The sequence below is a fragment of the Phoxinus phoxinus genome (genome assembly GCF_949152265.1).
Source record: "Phoxinus phoxinus genome assembly, chromosome: 14".
Taxonomy (NCBI): domain Eukaryota; kingdom Metazoa; phylum Chordata; class Actinopteri; order Cypriniformes; family Leuciscidae; genus Phoxinus; species Phoxinus phoxinus.
In genome coordinates, this window is record NC_136889.1 from 25,784,200 (window position 1) to 25,809,587 (window position 25,388).

At 37.9% G+C, this 25,388-nt stretch overlaps 1 protein-coding gene across 2 annotated transcripts in view; it reads right to left on the reverse strand.

Annotated features, from left to right (window-relative positions):
- Positions 1-12,918, reverse strand: part of haao (3-hydroxyanthranilate 3,4-dioxygenase) — a 31,471-nt gene extending 18,553 nt beyond the window's left edge. The window contains exons 1-5 of one of the 2 annotated variants that reach the window (XR_013800261.1): positions 12,356-12,918; positions 12,185-12,263; positions 960-1,043; positions 698-804; positions 453-542 (exon numbers count right to left, since the gene is read on the reverse strand). Coding sequence is in view for 1 of the 2 variants with exons in the window: in XM_079635725.1 (XP_079491851.1) it covers positions 453-542; positions 698-804; positions 960-1,043; positions 12,185-12,263; positions 12,356-12,444 (449 nt within the window). In the remaining variant the exon portion in view is untranslated. The remainder of the gene's footprint in view (positions 1-452; positions 543-697; positions 805-959; positions 1,044-12,184; positions 12,264-12,355) is intronic. The other variant, XM_079635725.1, reaches the window with a different exon arrangement.
- Positions 12,919-25,388: the final 12,470 nt, after the last annotated feature.

Sequence of the window (25,388 nt, forward strand, 5' to 3'; positions counted from 1 at the left end):
TCTATATATACACAATAGCACATCTAGCTTAGCGGTAGCTGGAGATGTTGACCTTATTGATTCAAGACCCCTCTGCTAGATTAAAATAGGAAGTATTTCCTTCTTGGCTTCCTCTCACTTTGAGAGTCATTCGGTTGAGGCCCATACTGTGCTTTACAGTGCTTCCGTCATCAGTCATGCTGAGGCGTTCCCCAATAGTGTCTCAGGACACAGTGTTTCGTTCCCTGCTCTCAGGGAACCAGGGTTACAGTCATAATCCGAGACGTTTTCCATGTAATTTAAACAAATAATTTTGCCATTTCAGTAGATACAGATACTGTTATAAATATAAGTGATATATATTAATATATAGTTAAATATAAGTTATTTTTTATATATATATATATATATATATATAATCTTTTTTTAATTATATATATATATATAAAGAGAGATAAACACTGGTGACTTACTCTTTGATGATGGGAACTAGTTGTGTTCCAAGGTTCTCACAGTAGAACCAACGTTCAAACAAGACATCTGTACTATTGACCACAAAGTACCTAGAGTAAAGTAAAAGGAAACAAAATATCACATACATCTTTTATATTTTATTCCCTGATCCAGCATCCAATAGTATCATGGTTCAGATAAGGTCACAGGAGAATGGCAGACGTAATAAAGAATGGATGTGACTGGGAGTATTATCCCATGGTACCTGAGGCCATCTGTCTCTGAACGAAGCCGCCTCCTCTCCACCACCAGCCCTACTGTGTCTGCCTGTCTCTGAGGGGAGTGGGGAATCCGTGCTGGAAGCAGGAACATCTGAATTCAGCAGCAATAAGCAGGCTTTTGAGCAAATATAAAATGTCTTTATAGACTAAATTGGCTTTTGTTACATGAATTCAGCCTGTCAGACAATAACAATAGCAGAGCCATTTAAGAGGCAGCTCACACAGACAAATCTGGATTATTCTCACCTCTCCTTCTCGAATATGTATTTCTTTATGCTTGCCGTTCTCAATTACTTTCAAAATCATGTCACCCCTCACCTGATAAAAGAGCTGAGACACAAAGACAAGTGCAACAGAAAGTTAGAGGAATATTAGTGTTCTGTGAACTGTGGATAACAAATATTTTAGCCTGTATGCCTTTATTTGAAATAAAGGGGTAAAGTACAGTCTTATCATGTCTGTAATATCTAGAGAAAAATTAGCTATGGCTCAGCTGGATGGTTTGCGCTGACCTTTGGTGATCACCATTAAAACATTAACTAAAGAACAGTTCTGACTTGCTCACTAAACTAGGTCCTTTTTTGAAAGGGACAGAGGACAAGAGACAGTTCTATTAAATTCCTGCTATCATTTGATTTGAAAGCTGGCCTCTGTAAAGGTGCTGTAAAAAAATTGCCATTGAGGAACTTTCTCTACTTCCTGAAAGATACTAAGGAATTAGGTGTCATTTACATATTCAAATCTATTCACTTAGCAGATGCTTTTATCCAAAGTGACTTACAAATGAGAAATCCATTAGATATTTATCCTAACCTTAAATATTTGTAAATCATTTTGTTTTGTGATCTCCGTCAGACGTCAACTCTGTCAGATATTTTCTCTGATGATGTTGACATGTAAGCTGAAGGAGTGGAAAAGTGCTCCCACATACTCATTAAGTAATGTATAAAAACTACATAACATGATAATATTATCTAAGTATACATGTTGATTGTCTTAAAAATATCTTATTATACCCAAATGGCAAATAATAACTTTAATAAAAAGTATTGTTCTATTACGAGAGGTTCTCTTGTACTGCGTTACGCTACGGGTAAAGTCATCTTTTCTCGAGATATGAAGTCAAAAAATTATCCTTCATTTTTGTATTTATTGTCAACGCAGTGCAGCAGCAGGCAGACCTAGAGCAGGCTGTCTAGCGAGCTCATTGGCTGCAGTGTGGCAATTGCTGCAGCCAACCACTGATCCTTGCGTGATGTCATGCCCAAGGCGCCCTCACGCGTCATAGCCAGCCAGAATAGGGGTGGCTTAGCGTATATAAAAGGAAGGGCTCAGGGGCTGCAAACCTAATTTTCATCTCTTCAGCGAAGCTCGCTCTGTCTTCGGGAGGCTGTGTCCACTGCGATGAGATGTCGATGTCGACCCTGCGGGCTCGACTCGCCGTGTTCTATGCCGAAGCTGTTACTCCGTGTAGCACCATTGCCAGATGGTGATAGATAAAAGCATACATTTTCTATTTTGTTGACTTATTGCATGGCTAAGAGGTTTCTTGACAGTTTGCTAAACTTAGACAAAACACAGACTTTGTGATTTAATGCATTCCAAATTGTCTTCTCTGCCTAGATAAGGTGAGATACCCCGGAGTTTTAATTGAATTTATCGCCCGAAAGACGCACATCCCGCGTCTGGGTTCTTTCACAGGGACTCCCCGCCGTGAAAGTTCCATTCATGTATTGTTCTAAAAGCCGAACGCACACACACACAGACATATGTTTACACCCCTTTAGGTCAACAAGTCAACTGCGCGCCCCCTTCGTCCCACACACACACACACACACACACGGTGGGGGGTGAGGAACAGAAACACACGCATGAGAATTCTAAAAGTGAGAAAAACGCTTTTTTGTGAGAATGCAACATTCTGTTTGAAACGGCGATTAACAAGCATGCAGAATCTGACGTAGAATGCGCGTTTTCCGGATTAAAACAACCAGTAGAAGCGCATAATACCCAAAAATCAATATAGCTCTCTTTAACCTAATCTAAACTCTTATCAAATTTGGTATGATTATAAACCAGGAAATTAGACGAATCCGAATCTGCTTTGAGAAACAACCTATTATGCATTATTAAATATTTACAGATGTGCAGAATAATGTTAGAATAAAACTCTGACCTCTCCCCACGCGCTGAATAGGCGTGCCGTCAAACAAAGGGGATCTTGGCGCCACAAAATCCCCACTCGTGATTGGCTCCCAGGCTCAGAATGGGCGTGCTCCTGTTTCATTCATATTTTGGAGACGAGCCCATCTTCTGTGTCTTCCGCTCTTCTACACTTCTGCTCTACAATTCTAGCACGCCACTCTAGTCTCTAGTCTGTAGTTCTAGTCTAAACGGCTAGTCTCTCTAACTCTACCTTCGCTTCAAGAGAGCCTTGCTCTCCGTTTACTTTCCGTTTATTACTATTACTAAGTCTTTATTTTTATACAAGTTTTAAAGCTACTTCCTTGATCCAGCGTTTTAACGAGCGAAAGCTTAGCATCTCCACTCTGCGTCAAAACAACCACATGACGCAACCCGGAAACCCGCGAGGCTCCAAAAGAAACAGCGCTAGCACCAGACGACTTTCCAACGACAAACACAGTAGGCTAATTCCAAATCTGATCTTTGAAACAAAGCTAGTTAAGGTTGTCTGAGAATCCTCCGGTCTCTTGATTATTGAAAGTATTCCTTAAACTGTGTAATCTCTCTCTCGCTCTCGCTCTCTCTCATCTCTCTCATATCTCACTCTCTCTCTCTCTCTCTCTCTCCATCTCTTGGTTAATATCGTGTTACTATATATACGCTACGTAATCGTTTTATAATCATTTGTTTTGTTTATGCATATTGTTATACTCTTGATCGTGTAACCTACGTACTTTTAAAGTGTCTTTTATTAAATTTAATTTAATCTTTGCCTGAATTTATGTGTTTTATGAATCCATAAACCTGAATGTCAATGAAAAGAAAGATTTTGTATGCTACCTTAAACGCTCCACTAAACCTTTGTTAAACCTTGCATAATTAGATATTCTATATCTGGTCCCTTGGGAGGTAAGTTATATCCATTATGGCCATATGGATGTGATTTGGCTTGCCAAGAACTAAACAGATCGAAGTGTTGATGCAAATATTATATGTCATACGCAGTGGTGGTTACAGTCGTATTGCGACTGATTGAAATCATTTCCTCTCCCTATTTGAATTATTGTCATGAGTAATCCTGATACATATTCATATAGTTAAGACGGAACAAATACATATTTGGAACCACTTTGGGGCGTATGCAAATAATATTCATTAAAACCCATGAATATTTAATTTCCCATTTGAGTGCTAATTTCCCCAATTTATACTCAAAGTCAGTATTGCTACATCCGCCTGTCTCCAGCGGGCCGCATAAGAAGAAGCGCCGCTCCCAGAGACATTAGGAGTCCGATGTAACGCGCGAACGCTTGCGTCTCCCCTCCCCATCCCCCCACTTTCCTGTTTTTAGCACCCCGTACATTTACGAAGTGCATGGACGCGGCCCTCGCTCCCCTGAGAAGTCAGGGCATGCGAATCAGTGGTCTGAAAACATTTCAGAGAATGTTGGGCTATATGGCTTCAGCTGCAGCAGTGCTCCAGTTGGGTCTACTGCGTATGCGCTAGAGATGCGCGAATGGGCTATTATTTTATACGCAACCGCATCACAAAACTCATCATCCGTCCGCCATCCATCCGCACCAATGTTTTTGACCAATTTTCAAAACCGCACCCGCCCGCCATCCGCTGATTGGGCGATGCAAGGCACTGCTGATGACAGCCGCGAGACTAGAAAGCTCTTACCTCAGAATATCAGCAGTGAACTCGTCTCCGATCAGCGCACAGGGACAAAAATGAATAAATAGCCTAAATTAAATGCACTTCGGCAAACCTGACCTTATCTGATAGGCTACTGTACAATATTTTCATTGTAGCCTAATAGAAAATGCATTTTGGCACATCATTTCAACATGCTGCTATTTAGCCTACTAATAATGAATGCCTATTTCACTTTATTTTTTAGCAAATAGATAGAAAGCTCGAATAAAATAACAAGTCATTTACATTATAGGCAAACTCTACGCACTGTCATCAGGGTGACGACTATAGGACAGCGCCGCCGCTCACACCACGCGCATCACGCGCTGTGCGTAGGGCACCAAAAAAATAGCCTAATGAAAAATCAATAATTATAATGCCGATATTATTTCAGTATAGAAATGCAGACATCCCAAGTCTCCCGGAAGTTCCGGGAGTCTCCAGCATATTGATAGCGGCTCACTGATGCCCGCGAATTAGTTAAAATCTCCCGGAATCTAGAGCGAGCTAGAGCGCCCCCGCGAGACAGAGACTGTGCTCCAAACCGCGTAGCGCTTGCACGGCAGAGAGGGAGAGAGAGCAAGAGACCGCACGCGTGTGCTTCATGAAGCGCATGTAATATTATTCCCCTATTTTCTTTTTTTGGATGTAGGTATAGTCAGATAACAATATTTAACAATGTATACATATATTTTTCATTTGATTGGTTCAACCGCCCGCCACCCGCCCGAATTTAATTAAAATAAAAAAAATTGTCACGTCATCCGCCCGAGTCCGCGGCTGTAACCGACAACTGTACGTGTTCCCTCCGGTCTCACTGCTGCTTCAGGTCATCAGGAGAATCAGGGAGGTTCGCCCCACTGTGCTTCTTGTAGCAACATTGACTATTGACATCTGGTCACATTAATGAGTCGTGATCCTCGCGAAAACTTCATTAATTTGCCTGAACAGACAAGAGGTCTTTGTCTCGTTTTCCCATTCCAACATGTAACCGGACACCACACATTCCTCACGCCAGGACACTCACATGCCATAAAACAGAAGAAACTCTGTTTGTCTATCACCACGCACACACACACAAACGTTTCCTTAACCCCCTGGGGTCGGCAATCACGCCGGCGTGATCTGCTCGCTTTTTTTCTTATCAGTGCAAAAGAGATTCAAAATACTTTGTTGGTTTTGATCTTACATTTAAGTGTTTTACATCATTCGATCCAGTTAAGTTTCTATTTTTTTTGTGTATACTCACAATAAAAACAAAGTGTTGTGTCTTTCGCCAAATAAAGAAAAATAAACATGATGCGAGTTCTGCCTTCTCTCTGTCAATGAAGTCCATTCTGAAACGCGTCCGAAAATGAACTGTAACTCAGCGAATACTTGTCACTCAGGAACGAGACATTTGTCTTTATGAAGCTAGAATTCTCTTCTTTTAAATGAAGTAATTTATATTAAAAAACACATATTCTTAGTTTATGTAATCCGTTTGAAACCAAGGAGAGGCGCAGTTTTTCTTTCTCTCTTCGTTATTTTTAATGAGCTGATGCCGCCACGCCCCCCGGCGCTATTCACATGCTAATAGTTGAGGTGATCTACACATCGCACACGCCCTCAATGCCATGTTGAAAACACGCAGTTTCTCGTCAGATTCACGGATAGTTCATCGCGTTTTGAGGATGACACGCTTCTCCGGTAAAGTCGTCCTCCAGATGATTATGGACAGCGAGGAAGAATTCACCTTTTCCTCAGAGAAACGGTTGCATCTCAGACGGAGAACGGCTGCATTTTCAAGAGCGAATTGATCCCACAGAGGATACAAGTTCGAGTAAGTTGTTTAGTGTTTATATAATTCTTTTCTGATTATATAGAACTCATGTGAATTTTCAGACTATATTTTGCTTAGTTTTGGTTAGCTTTTGACATCTTACAGGAAAGATTGCCTTACAATATCCCTAACATTCGTATATGGTCGTTTTTCAATGTGATATTACTCTCTAAACATATTTGTATTATATTTCAATCCGTTTTGATTAGCTTATGACACTGATTATCATGCTAAAAATACTGACTTTTGCGAATATCTGCTTAGGTGTAAATATGATTTCGTGCAAATATATTTCAGCCTCCGGTAAAATGTGATACTGTCTAAATAGCCTACTAGACATTATATTTTTATATATAAATGTTCGGTTTTGGTTAGCCTATGACACACGCTAAAATATTGCCACAGATGATTGTGAATGCAGGTGTAAATGTTTGAAATGCTCTAAATGCGTGCGCAGATAATGGCCATCAACAGCTCGCGATCTATGGCCCATAAATAGATATTTCTCCGTCCTATGGCGCATCAACAGATATATAGACTACATGCATTGTGCGTCCATACCCATTAATCGCCCATCTTTGGATAATGTATGCTAACACAGTTGTTTTTATTTTTTTAGGAATGTGTTTGCATCACACTCTCCTTCTCCAGCACCACAGAGGACGCAGGTGTCGTTCAGTTCTCAATCGAGAATGATGGTAAGTGCACAGACGTAATATTTTACTGATGAAATGTAATTGTGTTTACAATATACATAATATACTCGTCATAATATACAAGTAGGGCCTACCTATTCTTGTGTGAAATTACAAAATCGGTTGTCTTTTTCTTAATCCATGGCCATAGTGATTGATAGCGATAATAATACAGTTTCTTTGATTGTGTTATCAACAGATGTGACAATGAACATGTCCAAGCACCGGTCCCGAAGAGAGCCATGGCAAACAAGCAACAGGTCCAAGTCCACCCTGTCATGGAAAACCGAGACTGATGTTGACATGGTTGCACAGACTGCGTGATTCCTGCCCGGGAAACTGGACCGCAAGTGACCTCTGTTTACTCACATTCGCCCATGAGTCTGTTTGTAACAGTATACACTACCTTTCTTTCTTTTTTTTAAAGGATGTGTTAAGTTATATTGTTAGGAAAGATTTCTATTTTGAATAAATGCTTTTCTTTTTAATCAGTGAATCCTGAAATAAATATCACAGGTTATAAAAAAATATTAAGCAGCACAACGGTTTCCAACATTGATAATACCTGATTATCAAATCATTATATTAGAATGATTTCTGAAGGATCATGTGACACTGAAGACTGGAGTAAGGATGCTGAAAATTCAGCTTTGATCAAAGAAATAAATTATATTTTAAAGTATATTAAAATAGAAAATCATTATTTTAAATTGTAATAATATTTCACAATATTACTGTTGTTTCTGTATTTTTTATCAAATAAATGCAGCCATCTTCCAAAAATATTAAAAATATTAAAAATGGTAATGTGTCCAAACGTTTGACTGGTACTATATGTTTATATATGTACGGTAGCACTGTGGTCTTGTGAGGCACAACATTTAGTTCCTCCACATAGAGGAATTACAATAAAAACAGATTAAAAAACAAAACCTTTGAATGTCCTCTCATTCTCAGATTCTCCTCTCTGCCTCACAGCACCGTGATGGGGCATTAGCCATGGATGGGGGAGTGTCTATTGTCTCCCCTCATTCATATTCATGGCCATCAACACCCCTACGCATAAAGCAGTACTGGCACAAAAACTGACTTGCAAAGTTTAAATCATTATATTGTTGTTTTGTGAAAGAGTGATCAGAATGATTTTCACATCATTTTGTAGTAAACATTCTAGCCTACAAGAATGGTAACTCAAAAGTCTTGTGCCAAACTATTCAGTATGAGTTATATGAGCTCATTGCAGTGACAAATTTTTTCCCAAAACTTACTAACCACGCATAATATTTTTTTTCTATAAAATGCAAACATGTAACTTCCATTTTGCTCACATATTATTGTAGCAGAGTTTGTGCTGCAATACAGCATAATTATGTGTTGGCCAAAGGTATGTTGTAAGTAGATGAAATAAGCACAAATGTCAGGGCATGTCAAAACCTCTCAAGGGCCCCAAAAACCCCTCAGACCCCAGGGGGTAAACGAATCATATTTAAAACATTACCAAATGTATTCCGTGTTGCCATTTATATGTCATGACAGGTTTGGGATTTAATGTAAGTTTTAATGTGTATTAATCAAACTCTAAATGCTTCTAATATTATATTCCCTATATATTTTATGTAACCTTGTTATCAGATAATCTGAACCTGAGGTGTTAAGTAGCATTTTGAATCTTGAGACCTAACGGAGTCGAATTCTGATAGCAGAATGCAGTAATGTACATTGTTTTACACATGTTATATTTCTGGAGCCAAAAGGTTTAAGCCACACACTTTTGTAATCCAAGCCAGAAGGATGTTCACAGCAAACAAAGAGAGTTTCCCGCTTTCGAATCACTGAAGGTGATTGGCTGCTCGCGCCGAACGAAGGTGGAGCTATACATTCTTTAAAGCCAAAGCTCCCCCAAAATCGCCCCTTCTCCTCTCTCGCGTCCTGCCTTCGTCTGCTCATCATGTGAAGTCCGCGATCGACTCCTCTCTGGAGTCCGTCTTTTTATTTTCTTTATAAAGTTTCTTTTGTTTCATTTTCAAAGTCTCCTTGGTTCGTTTCCACCTACGAGTCGAACGAACGAAGCCTGAATTCCTTCAGTAACATATCACTTCCACAAGAGGCCTTCTTCAAAACTCGCGCCCTGTCCGAGGAGACACGAGCGCGTGCACTCTGCTCCGAGAACACGCGCAGGCTGGACACAGCTCGTGCACACAAACGAACTTTGCAAGTATTATTCACTCTAACGAGTTTTAATGTTTTAAGGTTCGATGCATTGATGTCTCTCAAGGTTTCTGTGATTTCGCTGTTCTATGGTCACACGTGACCATTCTCTCTTTCTCTCATTCTCTCTCTCCAACTCTCACTCTCTCATTATCTGTTACCCGTTTTGTCTTGTTTGTTAACTGTAAGTAAATGTACATAGACATATAAAACGTGTATCTTGTGTAGTAGCCTATATTCTGTAGTTTTGCATTTATTAAAACCATATATTATATGACTGTTTCTGAATGTTGAAAGTTAATAAATGAGATATATCCAAAAGAGCTACCGCGCTCCTTGTTTACTACATTAAGTAGTTTTAATTTTATAAACACAGGAAAATTTATGTTCCCGGCCGGAAGTTAATGTTTCTGGGAGTTTATAAGGAGATAGCTTTACTGAGAGGTTGATGGGTGATCTTTGATGGTTTTTGCAGGACAAACACCTATTTGATCATTACATGAATTTCCCTTAAAGGTTATCTCATAATCGAAATTAAATAAGATTATTGATATATGAATGAGGAATTATAAGACGTTGTGATCGATTATTCATATATTCATATAGTCTATATATTTTCAATTTCGATAATTTAATGTAACTGTAATATGCAAAATATTAATCATATTCATGATAAGTTATTAAAATTCCCTATGGATCATTTGAGTTAATTCATACGGACCCAGAGTCCGAGGCATATACGCTACATTCTCATAGCTCCGCGTTGGGAGAACCAGACGTGGTTCCCAGAGCTGATGCGGCTGTCAGACTTAGCCCCATGGCCGATCCCGGTGAGGAGAGATCTCCTCTCTCAAGCCGGCGGTTTGATTTGGCATCCTCATCCAGAGTGCTGGTCTCTGCATGCATGGATAATCAACGGATACCCGTTGCTCTGCCAGAAGGGGTTGTGAACACAGTCTAGAGCTCCCTCTACGAGACGGCTCTATGCGTCCAAATGTTTACTAAATGGTGCACTGACAAAGGTTTGGACCCGTGGGTGCTTTGCTTCCTTCAAGAGCTGCTGGACATGGGCAGGGCCCCCTTCACGCTCAAAGTATATGTTGCGGCCATTGCGGCGTTTGCAGAGTCGACGCGCAGCCAGGCAATAGGAAGGAACGAGCTCATCATCCACTTCCTTAAAGGAGCTAGGAGGATGAATCCCCCCCGGCCCCCATCAGTTCCTATTTGGGATCTTTCTTTGGTCTTGGAGGCCCTGAAAGCTCATCCCTTTGAACCCTTACACACTGTGGATCTGAAATACCTCACGTTCAAACCCGTTTTTCCTGATCGCCCTGTCATCAGTTAAACGTGTGGGTGACTTACACGTGTTATCTGTTAACGCCGCGTGTCTCGAGTTAGGGCCCAATGACTCTAAAGTCATCCTTAAACCGAGACATAGTTACGTCCCCAAGGTGATCGGCACCCCGTTCAGAGCGCAGATCATTTCTCTCTTTGCTTTGCCGGCATCCGGCAGCGAGGTCAATGGTAACCTCTTCTGCCCTGTTAGAGCGCTGGGAATTTACATCGCTTATGCAGTGGATGCTTGGTGCGCACGGCGTTGACAAGGGGATCCCGTAAGGTAACCGAGTACTTTTTTGCGCGCCTAATATAACACATATTATTGGACAAATGGCGAGTTTTTATAAAAAGTGGTTAAATAAAAAACCTGTTCCTTTTCATGGTATGATAGATGAGACCAGTGTTTATGAAGATATCCAATTCAAATTAATGTAGTATAGATTTTTTGTTTGTCACTTTTCAAAAGTACTTTTGTCCCTTATCTCAATAATCAGTGATTTACTTTATAGTGGCGTTCCCTAAAACTAAATATAAATTATAGTTCACTAAGTGTTATAGCCAAAAATTGTAAAATCAAGAAAGACAATAAAGTGTGAGTGACTAAAATATATTAGATACAAACATGCTCTTAAAAGCAGTGAATTGCATCTTCACATAGACTCTGTCCCAATTTTTTTTTAAATGCAAAGTGTATTTGGAAAACTATTCCAGTCTGGTCACAGTAGAAGTGCTGCAATGTAGTCCACGTTTGTGCTGTAAATCCTGACTAGCAACAATTAACAAGTGGAGAGCAATCAAGCTTCAAAGCAGAAAATCTGCAAAAATAGCACTATCATCAATATTCAGATCATCTTTAGTTATGAGTTTTGCCCCCTTCACTGCAAAAAATGCTTCTCAAAAAATGTCTTGTTTCCAGTTCAAATATAAAAAAAAATCTTAAATCAAGAGTCATTTACTAAAGTAGTAAAATGACATAAGATATTAAGTCTTGTTTTCTGGGGAAATAAATACAAATTAAGTGAGTTTTTGCTTAAAACAAGAAAAATTATCTACCAATGGGGTAAGAAAAATAATATTGTTTCTGTTTGAATTAAGATTATTTTTCTTACCCCATTGGCAGATAATTGCGCTTGTTGAATTTTAAAGCAACAACTCACTTAATGTTGATTAAATCCCCCGAAAAACAGGACATATCTTATGACATTTTACTCATCTAGTAAATGCATCTTGATTTGAGAATTGTTAGATATTTGGACTGGAAACAAGACAAAAATACTAAGTAAGAAAAGCATTTTTTGCAGTGTTGTCCATTTTCTCTTCTGAGTCTCAAACACTAACCTTTTGTAAATCTCATGACTAATTCTGTTTTTATCAACTGTTAGCATTCTCTGTGCAGTCTGATTCCCAAAATGCAGATCAGTTCATCCCAAAATGCAGATCAGTTAATCAAGAGAAAGTCAAGTCAGCTAGTCTTGTCATGTAAATTTGTAATTTAATCTTATTTGGTAGTACATGTAGCACCTTACCTCTTCCCCTTCCTCAATGTGATAATCCTTTCTCACGTTTGGACCACCAACATACATAATATTCAACTGATAAAAGAACCTAAAGAACAATGTAAAGATAGGAGTTATTGTTTGTAAATGTGAATATATAAAACATATTTTGTTTGTCGATCAAAGATTATTTCAACTTACATTAATTTGTTGCAAACAGGTGGTGAAAATGAACTTTCATTCTCAGCAATCCACTTGTCAATGTTTACATGAAGAGATTGGTTGGTCATTTTTCTCTCTAATTTGGGAATACAGCGAGATGCTTGAATTAATCTGTCTGGGTAGGTAGCAACTTTTTGAGCAGTGGATCACTACATCAGAGAATTTATGACAAACATTTGAGTTAATGAGTAATAGGGGTGGTGCTCATGTATGCAGTATGTGACTGTGAGGTTAAAATCCATGTTTACACAGCAGTAACTTTTCAGTGCGGACACTGCCCCATAAACCTAAATTTCAATATAGAGACCATTGTTTTACAGGTTTTTATGTGATATAAATTATGCACATTTGCATTTAAATGACTTAGAACAAAGGCTTCATCATTAGACTTTGAAGACCTGACATATGTGAATAAATAAAGTTTTGATTTTGGGCCTAAAATAAGCCTACTGAAGAATAACACATTTATTAAATGTTTAATTTAGGAAACTGCAAAAAAGTGAACAGACTAAATGTTTAGATCAGCTGCGAAACTTCCAGCAAGAGAGTCCGGTCAGTCCTGTTTTCTGTATTTGTTAGATTACTGAAAACTGGCTCTTGGAGCTCCTGTTTCAGCAATTGAATCCTGCCAGCCCTGTTCTCCCTGCCCCTAAAAGTACATAAATTGAAAGTACACTGTTACAGTTCAGATTGTTTTGAAGATCTGCAGCCGCGCTCAATAAAGAATAACTTCTGCATGAACGTGATCCAAACGTCTCCTGGTCTTTGCTTAGAAGAAGGAAAAGTTTCCTACACTACCCACTACTAAAAATCAATAAACCAAATAGGGCTGTCAATAGATGTTCTTTTTAATTGCGATTAATCAGACACTTATCGTTAAATTAAGCATACACCAGTTACCTTGATTAAAACATTAATTTTGTCATCATTGCTATATCTAACAAAGTAAACCATTAGATTGAAGGGTGATTCTCACAAAACTGTATTTTATGCATGTTTTTTCAAGGTACATTTTTTAAACGGACTCATTGATCTGAGCTTATAGTCCAATTATCCAGTATTAAATGCATTCAAACAATCAGTCCAAAACAGCTCTCATGTAAAGAAAGCCCATCGGCTTCAAACCAGCTTCTCGCTGTAAAGTTTTGGTGGGTGTGAATTGTGATCAAGTTATAGAGTCGTCCTGTAAGCATGTGTTAACTCCGTTATTATTGCTGCATTGTTTATATACTGTATATATATATTATATATATATATATTGGTGCTGTCAATCGATAAATTTTTTCTACGCGATTAATCACAATTTTTTTCTGTGATTAAATTTATCTTACTATTTATCTTTATTTAATATAGGTTCAATGTAAATGATTTCTGTTGTTTTCACAGTAATACGACTGTATTTTCAACAATTCCCTACTGTTGAATCTGAAAAAAGTATGTTACTTTAGATGTTGTCATTTTCAAAGCATTATTACTGTCTGCAATGACGTTTTCTTCTAGGATTTCCTGATACTTCAATGAATCCATCTTGCCTTCGACATAGCGCAGGTTTTCAGTGCCAGATGATCCGAAGCAGCTCCAGAGCATCACCGAGCCACCACCATGCTTAACTGTAGGCAGTGTTCTTTTCGGCATATGCTTTATTCTTCTTCCTCCAGACATACCGCTGTTCCATAGGGCTGGCAAGTTCCAGTTTTGTTTCATCGCTCTACAGAACAGAATCCTAAAACTTCTGTGGCTTATTTATATGATTTTGAGAGACTTTTCTTGTGGTTTTGGGTCAGTAGGTGTCAGGGGCGGACTGGCCATCTGTGTGATCTGGAGAATCACAGAACGGCCGGTACTCCAGGACGGCCGGCGGGCCGGCCCACCACCCACGCAGTCATCACCTGTTTTTTTCGGTTAACGCGGCCGCGGGTAAAAAACGGAAAGAAAAGGGCGGGGCTGAGAAGGCGAGATACATTTTTTTTGCGGAATTTAGATACTGAAACCGCTAAATGTCGCAAACTAACTGAAATATTTAGCAGCACAGCCAGCAGCAGTAAATATTAGCAGCAGTGAAGAAGTGAGCCAGACAGCAACATGCCACCAGTGATGATGAGGGACAGAGAGATGAGCTGTTCCACAGGTATCCAGGGCAAGTAAGTGTGGAACATGAGAGGATAAAGAGAGTTACTTGCTAGGGATGATGTTAGGAAGTGATATTCAGGTTGCTACATTTTTAATGATTACAGTAGGCTAGTTAAAACAGCAAAACTTCAACATTTTAGCTGTAAAATGCCACATGCAGTAGCTAATATTAAGAAACATGTTGTGCTTTTACTTTTAAAAATGTTGGTAACGTTACAGTTAAAGCTTACAAACTTTGAAGATTTTGAATACAGAAGTTACATTTGTAATGGTGTATTTTCATTTAGATGTGGTTTTATTATTTGTGCAGTAAGATTAATTAGTGCATAAATTAATTAAGATTATTTTTTTGAAAAAAAATAAACATTTGTTTATTCAGGTTGAGCTTAGACCAAGAGCAGAGAAAGACACCCACCTCAGCTCAACTTTAAATTACTTTAAGCGCCCCAAGTCAGACAGTCACAGCCTAGAGGTTTTTTACACAGGACTGCAGTGTGTTGAGACCTCCATTTATATGTAGTATTCAAGTTAATCTAGAATAATATGCTTTTAACACAACATCACAGTGCTATTGCTATAATTTGGATGGTATAGTATCATGAGCCACAATTAAAGTCTTGTGACACTCATGCCAGGCGTTATTGTTGTAGTTGACGAGTTTCCGCGCGCCGATTGCTTTGGGCCGGGCCTAATCAAAGTCCAGAGCCATTTTTTAGTCCCAGTCCGTCCCTGGTAGGTGTACCCCTTGGAGTTCTGGCAATGGGAACCTTCTGAAGTGAAGCGATGCTTTCATGTAAGAAAAATATCCATTTTTAAAACTTGTTCCACCAAGGCTTGGTTGCAGAAGAAGTCCTGGAAGATTCTACAGTGGCCATTACAGTCACCTGACTTGAACCCGATATAACATCTCTGGTGGGATTTGAAGAAGGCGGTTGCAGCACGCAAACCCAAGAATATTACTGAACTGGAGGCCATTGCTCATGGGTAATGGGCTAAGATTCCTCAAAAACGCTACCAGAAGCTGGTGTCTGGTTATACATCTCATTTGCAGCAGGTCATAACAGCAAAAGGGTGTTCTACTAGTACACTTTTTTTTTTTTACATTCTATGCTCACACTATACGTGTGAAATATGCGCGAATCAGCGCAATAAACCCCTGTGCCGGGTTGCGCCAATAGATGATATCATGTAGCCTATCCAGAGATATTGTGAAAACAAGCATTATCTATCAATATCAAAATGATTTAGCATTTCCAATTTATGTATTAAATTATTATTACCGGTAGTATTATTGTATTATTATTATTATAAGGGAAGGCCTAGGCTACTTTTATTATTAAATTGTTAGGCTATTATAATTAATTTGCCATGCAATAATTTCATAGCGCATCACCGCATAACAAACGCGCTGTGAGGATAATAAAATATTACATAGAAGCTTACTCCTCCTAATTTAATTTTTTTTAAAACATTTAGGTCAATTACAATGATCGAATCATAGGCATATAATTAATTATTAACGGTCTATAATATGTCCGAACAGTGCAATAATTAGTCATCAATGAAAATTAAAAACAGCTTTATTTCAAAAACATTGTTTAACAAATGAATAAAAGAAGCACAGTGTAGATAAATGGTAAAATGGTAAATGGACTGCATTTATATAGCGCTTTCACAGACCCAATGGCCACCAAAGCGCTTTACATTGCCTCACCCATTCACTCACTCATTCATACACCGACGATAGATAGCCTACATCGCAGGTGGCTTGGAAGACGTGGGTAATGGTTCATCCATTTTGCAACACGAACTGGAGGTAAGCAACAGTAATTTGTAGCTAGTTTGAACTACAGAACTTAAATATCTCCCTCTTTTCTTTTCTTTTCCTTTTTTATTTTTTTGTTGTTGTTGCTGCAGATGAAATGGTTAAAGGGTTAGGTCGCCCATTTAAGACATGAAGTTGTATGCAATCCTTACCAGCACTATAGTGCATACACACTGACCCACTCTGTGGTCACCTCCCTGGTCAGAGTTCTGGCCGCTGGAAGTTTTTCAAGAAAGTAGTTCTGGTTAGTTTCCGGGGCCTCAAAACTGTGCGTTTTTACGTGAAAAAATTATTTGCGTTTCAAAGCTTGATTAATTTACATCACAAAAAACATTCCAGACAAAATTCATACCTCAGTTTAAATCGGCACTATTTTCTTTCCATTTCTATCAATCCGCGCTGCTGTCAACGTCAACAGTGCTCACGTTCCGATCAGCTGTTGATAGCGCGACTGACAACATGTCTGATTACGAAACTTCTGATGATGAAACCAATTTTAGCACGATGTCAGATGGAACAGATGATGATGAAAGTAATTTTAGCACAACGCCAAAGGGATACCTTTATGAACCAGAGTATACCGATGCCGAACTTCAGCAGATGGAGATAGAACGGGAAGAGAGAGAGCGAGAGGACAGAGATGAAGTTGTCCAAGTTGATGCTGGGCCCACACAAATTGTACCTATATCCCTATATACTGTTTTTATATTAGACTTCTTTTCACGTGATTTCCACTGGAGTCTAAACATCAGCTTGTTTACCGTACAGTTTAGACATGGGATCATACAGTTAGTAAATAGAGCTTACCCGTGGTACTGGTACAGCAAAACTCTTTAAAATGTGTTTTTTTCTTTTTCCTCCTTTTAGCTCCCGCAGAGTAGCCAATGGCAAATAGCCAAAGCTGTCTCATAGCTATATCCGAAACAGGAAAACGATGGAATCTGAACGGTGATCCCGGCACATTCTTGTGGTCACAACCTGGGAATTTACAAGTTCGCACCATTGTTAATTTTCTACTTTTTACGTCGTTGTCATTCGATTGTGTAAACACTATGGAACAGCTGATCGGAACGTGTACACTGTTGACGTTGACAGCAGCGCGGATTGATAGAAATGGAAAGAAAATAGTGCAGATTAAAACTGAGGTATGAATTTTATCTGTAGTGTTTTTTTGTGATGTAAATTAATCAAGCTTTGAAACGCAAATCATTTTTTCACGTAAAAACGCAGTTTTGAGGCCCCGGAAACTAACCAGGACTACTTTCTTGAAAAACTTCCAGCGGCCAGAACTCTGACCAGGGAGGTGACCACAGAGTGGGTCAGTGTGTATGCACTATAGTGCTGGTAAGGATTGCATACAACTTCATGTCTTAAATGGGCGAACTAACCCTTTAAACTTTTCACGCAGGCGCAGTGAGGGAAAAAACATAGAGTTTAGGGCAATCGGTTCGTAGCTCTGCTTCAACCGTGCGATATAGTCACGAGGAGGGACCAAAATTTCTAACATGCCAGCAATTCATCCGACCATCCGATTGCCGGTTGGGGGAGGTTAATCGCCTCTCGTTTCTCCCTGTACATTACACGAACACTGCACGACAAACGGCGCATGACAAAGCTGAAAATCGGCCCGACACGAAAAAGAGTCGCACTAGTCAAAATTTGGCTCAAAATCGGACGAAAATCGCACAGTGTATGCCCGCTTTAATATTCTTGGGTTTGCGTGCTGCAATCACCTTCTTCAAATCCCATCAGAGATGTTCTATGGGGTTCAAGTCAGGTGACTGTAACTCCGGATCTCCACCAACTGCGGAATGGCTGCGGATCGGCTCCGCTGCGTGTTGGCTCCGTCGTGCTCTGCCATCCTTCAATACGCACCAAGTCTGGATTTGGTGCGGAACGGCTGCGGCCATGACTGACAGCTGAAGTCACGAGGACCCACGAGATCTCGCGAATGCACGTATGATCACGCGATATAACAATCTGCCTTGTGCTGAATTGCTGTGGAGCTCTCCGGCATCCGGCAAAAATAGAAGCTCTGCGTATCTGTTCCGGAGGGCTGCGGATCACCGCAGTCGGAACGCAGCCGTTCCGCAGTTGGTGGAAATTGGGGGTAATGGCCACTGTAGAATCATCCAGGACTTCTTCTGCAACCATGCCTTGGTGGAATTTGAGGTATACTTGGGATCATTGTCCTGTTGGAAGGTCCAATGACACCCAAGCTTCAGATTCCTCACTGTCTGCATAACGTTTTTTTCTAGGATTTCCTGATACTTCAATTAATCCATCTTGCCTTCCAGGCAGACAGCTAGCTTTCAGCAGACAGCTGTGCGCATCGATTTATGCCAAAAGAGTAACCCTTGAACTTGACGCACAACGTAAAGACGAAAAAAAAAAAATGTAAAGATTATATGTCAAATTCATTTTGTCACATGGTGAAAGCTAGATAAATTAGTGCCGGATGCAAAACCATGAACAAAACTACAAAAGGGAACTAAGAAACAACAGCAAAAAACATTTAAAAAAACATTTAAAAAAAAACAATGTCCTTGCCATTAGAATGTAATAAAAAAAAGGCTCATGAGCCATATATAAAAAGGTGGAAGTGAAACCATGTGTCTTCCTCATTAACATTACGTAACCTCTTGTGTCCTCACAGAAGCTATGTTGTATTTTCCAGCCAACTGTATTTGAATTAATGAAACAAAACAAAAATGACTTGAGGTAGCATTTATGAATACCATACCACATTATTAATGCTTCATTCAAAGTTGACAACATAAAATCTATTTCTGTGTTAGATGTTCATGAAAAGGATTGTGTTTTCATAATATATTTCCTATAGTAGTTATATAATTTTCACTGTAACCCATATTTCATTCAATAAGCAAACCTTATATACATTGAAATGTGTTTTTCAAATATTCTAATTGTGATTACAGGAGAGTCGCAAAATTAAAAATACTTACCAAACTTGAGGGTGAAGTGCTCGCTTTAAAGCTTGCATTCAAAGAGGAAGTGATATGACAACAGCTCTGTCTGATGCATGAATTCCTCATTTGCAGGTAATGCATTAGAGATCACGTTGTCAGTCATCTTTTATATCAAATCCTTGCTAAGGCAATAGCTAAAAACCAGAAATGAAGGGCTTTGAAGACTCAATTTAAAGTACAGATTTTATATAAGCTGTGAGGTCTTTCAGCAGAGAGGCCCTCAAACACCTGAAGAAGTGTTAAAAACACAAGAAGAGATTTCTGCCAAGAGCAAAACAATCAACAAAAGATTCATAGCAGAATATTATTTTTTTATTATTAGTGTAAACTTTTAACAAATATTGGGTCACATTTTAACTACGTACTTACTACTACTAATAATATTTGTTAGGTACAATGCACTTATTGTGTTCATATTGTATTGCAAAACACTTTTGCAGCTATTGTGTGATACGGGTAAGGTTACGGACAGGTTTTGTGGTATATGGTTATGTGTAAGGTATGGTTAAGGTGTAAAGGAAGAATCAACAGTGTAATTATAGATGTAATTACAGAAATTAATTACAGTTGTAGTAATTACATATTCAATTCAATTCAAAAACTCAGGGAACTAGGGTTACAGTCGTAACCTGAGACGTTCCCTTTCGAAGGAACTCGCGATGCGTCGATGACGCTTTGGGAACGAGAATACCCCAGCCAACACGTTTATGTGTGGCCCATATGGGTTACATACGGGGTACAGAGTGGGCATGGGCTCAAAATGGGCATCTGGGGCCCACTTGGGTCAACTAAGTAGGTCCGACATGGGCAAACCCAGGTGGGCTCCTCATGTGGGACCTAGTTGGTTCACTAATGGGAAATGGGTTGCACAGGGGACTGATTTACCAAGAAGACAAGTGCAAACACAGTCAATCCCAAAGTTAGTAAACAAAAATGCACAATAAAAATCTACAAATGCCAGCACAATTGCAATTTTACACAATTGTCTGCCATGTTAAAGGATCGAAGCCTGCGGATACAGAGAAAAAAGGCAAAAAAAAAACAACAACAAAAAAATGACTCAAAATTTGACAAAACTGCAGGATGGATCTCGAGAGATTTCATTCAGCAATTCCCATCCCCACACCCTGAATCGTGCAGGCGCGGGCGCCCCTCTCACTCAATCTGCTGTCATTTTCGGGAGAAGATTCTTACTGTCTTACTGTGTGTATTCAAGGTAAGAACTACAATAATTTCAAAACTGAAGTGTTAAATTGTTTTTCATACATAACCAAAAGCTTGTCACGTTAGAATTTCAATTCGAATTTCGAGTTCCCTCAGATCGCGCCATATTTTCCGTTATTTTTGGCGCCATGACCAAATGCAATCTGTACACGCTATAGTAACGTTCTTATTTTCTCGTTAATACACAAACTGTGTAGACCTATTATTACAAATTGATTGGAGTTGAGTATCCACCTTTAAAATTTTACCACTATTTTACCCTATAAATCCCACAAAGGCAGCAATTTCTTAATTTGTATATGTGCACATCAAACACCCAAAATGGTAACTAACCCATTAATATTCCGAATGTAATACCGAGACATGCCTGTTTAATCGTGTCTGCTCCCTTTTATTTTGTGATCACAGAACAGTGCCATACAGCGACCATTTTAGCTTTTATTCTAAAAGTGTGCACATTCAATTAAATATTTGCATTCTCAAATGTTTAATTTTAAATGCATCTTTAATAAATGTCTATTTCGCAACAACTCCTAGTTTCCACTGAATTATCAGATTTGAGAAGAACACCATGTCTGCACACCTCAGATTCCTGTGCTCTTTTTTTCCCTTTCTTATTTAGTGCTAATTCAAATAACAAATGCACAAAAGATACCCAATAGTTACATTTCAGAATACTTTTCAAACTAATTACTAATTCCTTCTGATGAGTCATTACCAGGTTACCATGATCTTTAGAATTAAAACATCAATTATAAACCTGTATATATTAGTTCTCTGGGAGGTATGAAAAAAATAGCAGTTATTGATTAGTTAATAATGAATTAACTCATTTGACTGAGTGATGAGCGAAATCAGAGTTCTTTGTAAGTTAATAGTAGTTACTAGAATGTTAATAATGTATTACTCATTTGTTCCTGTGTAGTTATTCATTAATGGCGAAACAAATATTATAAAACATTATTAATAATGATAATCAGAAAAAAAGGGTTATTAGTCAAGTCAAGTCACCTTTATTTATATAGTGCTTTTTACAATACAGATTGTATCAAAGCAGCTTCACAGTGATAACATGAAAATAATAATAATAAAAAAAACAATTTCATCATCGTCCACCTTAAGGCAGATCTATTATATTGTTGAATATTAAATGTCCCCAACTAAGCAAGCCAGAAGGCAAGGCAACAGCGGCAAGGAACCAAAACTCCATCAGGTGACAGAATGGAGAAAAAACCTTGGGAGAACCCAGGCTCAGTCGGGGGCCAGTTCTCCTCTGGCCAACGAGAGAACAGTGGATGATTATGATTCAGGAGCATAACAGGTCAGAAGTCATAATGTATCAGAGTATTTGTATTAAGGGGTATACATGTTATATAGGGGTATTTTCTCCAAACAAGTACAAATCTATCTAGATTAATTACAATTATTCAATACTTTTCAACAGTCTATAGTCTTAGTTTACTTAAAGGGCACCTATTATGGAATTTTGAAATGTACCTTTCATGTAGTGTGTAACATAGATCTAAGTGAACAAAAACATCCTGCAAAGTTTGAAATATGAAAGTGCACCGTATATAAAGTTATTGTCTTTCAAAAGTAAGAGTCGACTCGGAGTCATTTTTATGAATCGTTAGAAGACCGAAGCTTTTTCTCTGACTAGATGAAGTCAACTTGTCAAGTTATTTGAATACGATGCGCCCACTTATTGCGCTCCAAGGCCAGGGAAAATATCATGGCGACGAGACTGTGTTCTGAAGTGCGACTCAAAAGACAACTTTTTTCATCTGCCCAAGGAGGAGCATTTGAAGACCATGGCTACAATTCATATATACAACTATACCACAGAAGTATAGTCCGAGCCTTGTGCTTTGTTCGCGCCATTTTGAAGACGATTGCTTTATCAACTCAAATGCAATCAAACTTGGATTCGCGAGCCGGCTGATATTGAAGGAAGGTTCATTTCTAAGTGTATTTGCATCAGCTTCCTCCTCCGTATCACAACCTGTAAGTGTTATTAATAATTTTTGCTTTTATATTTTATGTAGCATGCTTTATAATTATTTTGTTTGTTGTGTAAGCACCGTTTAGCTTCTAGGTCTTCAATGACAATTGTATTGATATATGTGAAGTGTTTGTCGTTGTTTTCGGAGTTGTCTTAAAGAATAGAGTAATACCTCGTAGTAACGTAACTGCATTTTTTTTGTGTAAAAACGTTATGTTTATGCATCGGGCTGACGCAAACAAAGACTGATTGTGCTTTTACAATATGAACTCTGCGCTATGCTCGCTAACATAACATTAAATTACTTATCTTATTTTTCGTTTTTTACTACAAACTATAAAGCAGTGGACTATAATCATTATTATAACACAATTTAATTGATAAAAGTATCATTGTACTCCGTGTTAAACAATAAGTATTATCTCTGTAAACACTGCTGGGTCATCTGACCAATCGCAGATTAGCGTCGCGCAAAGGAGGGGTTTGGAAAAACGAGTCGTTGAACGAATCATTTGGGAGTCGGTGAGCAAATCAGGTAAAAATAAATGCATATTATACGACAACAAAAGTGTTTTTTGTCATTGCATGCATGCAAAACTGTTGTTGGGGACTCCCACAACAACATTAGGAACATTTTAAATGTCATAATAGGTGCCCTTTAATGTGTCCTGTAACAGGACACCAGGTTCTGCCAGTGGGTAAGCTTCATTTGTGATGTTAGTTTTTGGGGGAGTTTCATAGACCTTTGTTGGGAGAGTGAGTTTGCTGGATTATTCATTAAATATAATGAATTGTTAGTGCGTGTCTGATTGGTCCAGACTTTTTTAACTTTTTTAAATGTATGATAGAAAATTATGTAATTTTAACACTATTTAAACACTATTTTGATACGTTTTAGAAAAATGTTAGAATGTTTTTAGAATGCTAAAAAAGGCGTGTATTTTAATGTTTCACTTTTATACAGTTTTAAACATTATTTTGAACAAAGTATTTTGTGTAAAAGTACAACTTTTTTTCAATTGTAAATGTGATATACACTTTCTTTAATAAAAAAAAAAAGATCTCATCTCTGTTTTCTGTCATCCTTCTTAAACAATTTGAAAAAATATTGTTTTTGAATGTTTTTTACACATTTTTGAACATTTTCCCATTGAACAAACAATAACACCCATAATACAATTATACTATTCTTTTAGAAATATTTGAACATAAGAATTTTCCCACGCTTCACTAAGTCAAACCATAGGGGAGGAGAATCCATGGGAAAAATCCCACGGTCACATGACCAGTCCGGAACTAGGGCAAGAAGGTGGGGGCTAAGGGGGCGGGGCTTTTATTGACCACTCAAAGTGACATATAGTGCCCAATATAGTCTCTCTATCATGCTTTGAAATAAAATGAGTAAAATGTAATATTCGCTCAAGACAAACTTTACTCGTGGGCCAAAAGGGCTTTCTTAAAAAACAAAACAAAACAACAAAACTTTTGACAAACTTTGACAGCATGTTTCATGTGCATGGACAAAAATACTGCGTTAGAAATATTTGTGTATAAATAAGATCTAAGCATACTTTTTTCTTTAAAAAACATTTATTTTAATTTTTTTTGAACAGACACTGTTTAGTAAAAAATAATACCTTTTATTAAATTGAAGCAAAATCATCTATATCATAAAGAAGTCTTGTAAGAAGATAAATAGAAGAAACGATTTTAATAAAACTTTAAAGATTTGATTTAAACAGTCTTTTCATATTAAAAAATCAAATTTAAACTTTTAAGATTATGCTTTTAAATGAATTTAGTATGTATAAAACTCTGGAAGTAGTATGCTCTAGAACGCAAACTAACTTTAGATATACTGTGACATTGTGACCCAGAGGCTCATCTGGCTCTCTTCATCATTTCACCATGTAGTTTATCACTAAAGGATTTTGTTTATGACAACTTAAACTATTTGCTTTTGGATAGTTTTTAACTACTTCTTCAGTGGTCTGAAAATGTAAGGTGTTTTTTATATTATATATATATATATATATATATATATATATATATATACATATATATATATATACATATATTCTTTTTTATATATATATTTATTTATTTATTTCGCTAAAACTTTGTTTACATTTTTTAAATACATTTTAGTAACATATATTATTATTAATTGGTTATATATTTTATTAATAATAATTTTATTTAAAAATAGAGATTAGTTCATTTGTGTGCGCGGGTGCAAAACAGCTTAGAAATGATATTAAATTATTTATTTATTTGATAGTTTTCTGTGATGGTTGTGTTTAGGTGTACGGGATAGAATATGCAGTTACGGTACAAAAATCATTAGGGCTATGGAAGGCCCCCACCATAAAAATTGAAACCCCCGCATGGACAAAAATGCTGATTGAAACTTTTCATATAAATTAGATTAAAGACGACTAAGTACAGTTTTTCAACAATCTAAAGTTTTTGAACAGACATTGTTTAATAACAATTATACTTTAGGGTCACCGTTAAACAAAATCATTACAGTAATCTTCTAAAAGATAAATAGATTATACGAATGTATTAAAACTTCAATCTTTTCATTTTAAAAGATCATATTTAAACTTTTGCGATTATGCTTTGAAAAAAATTTTGTGCGAACAAAACTTTGACTCTGGAAAGGTGTTAGCAGACTAACATTACATGATGCACAGGCTCATCTGCTCTGTCACCCTATATCCTGAAGCTAACATTATTGTCAAGTAACGTATTTCTCTGAAGATGTGATGGGATCAGAAGGACCTTATAAGCAGCCTATCAATGGGGATCGGCCTCACAGATTCTAAATGTCTTCAT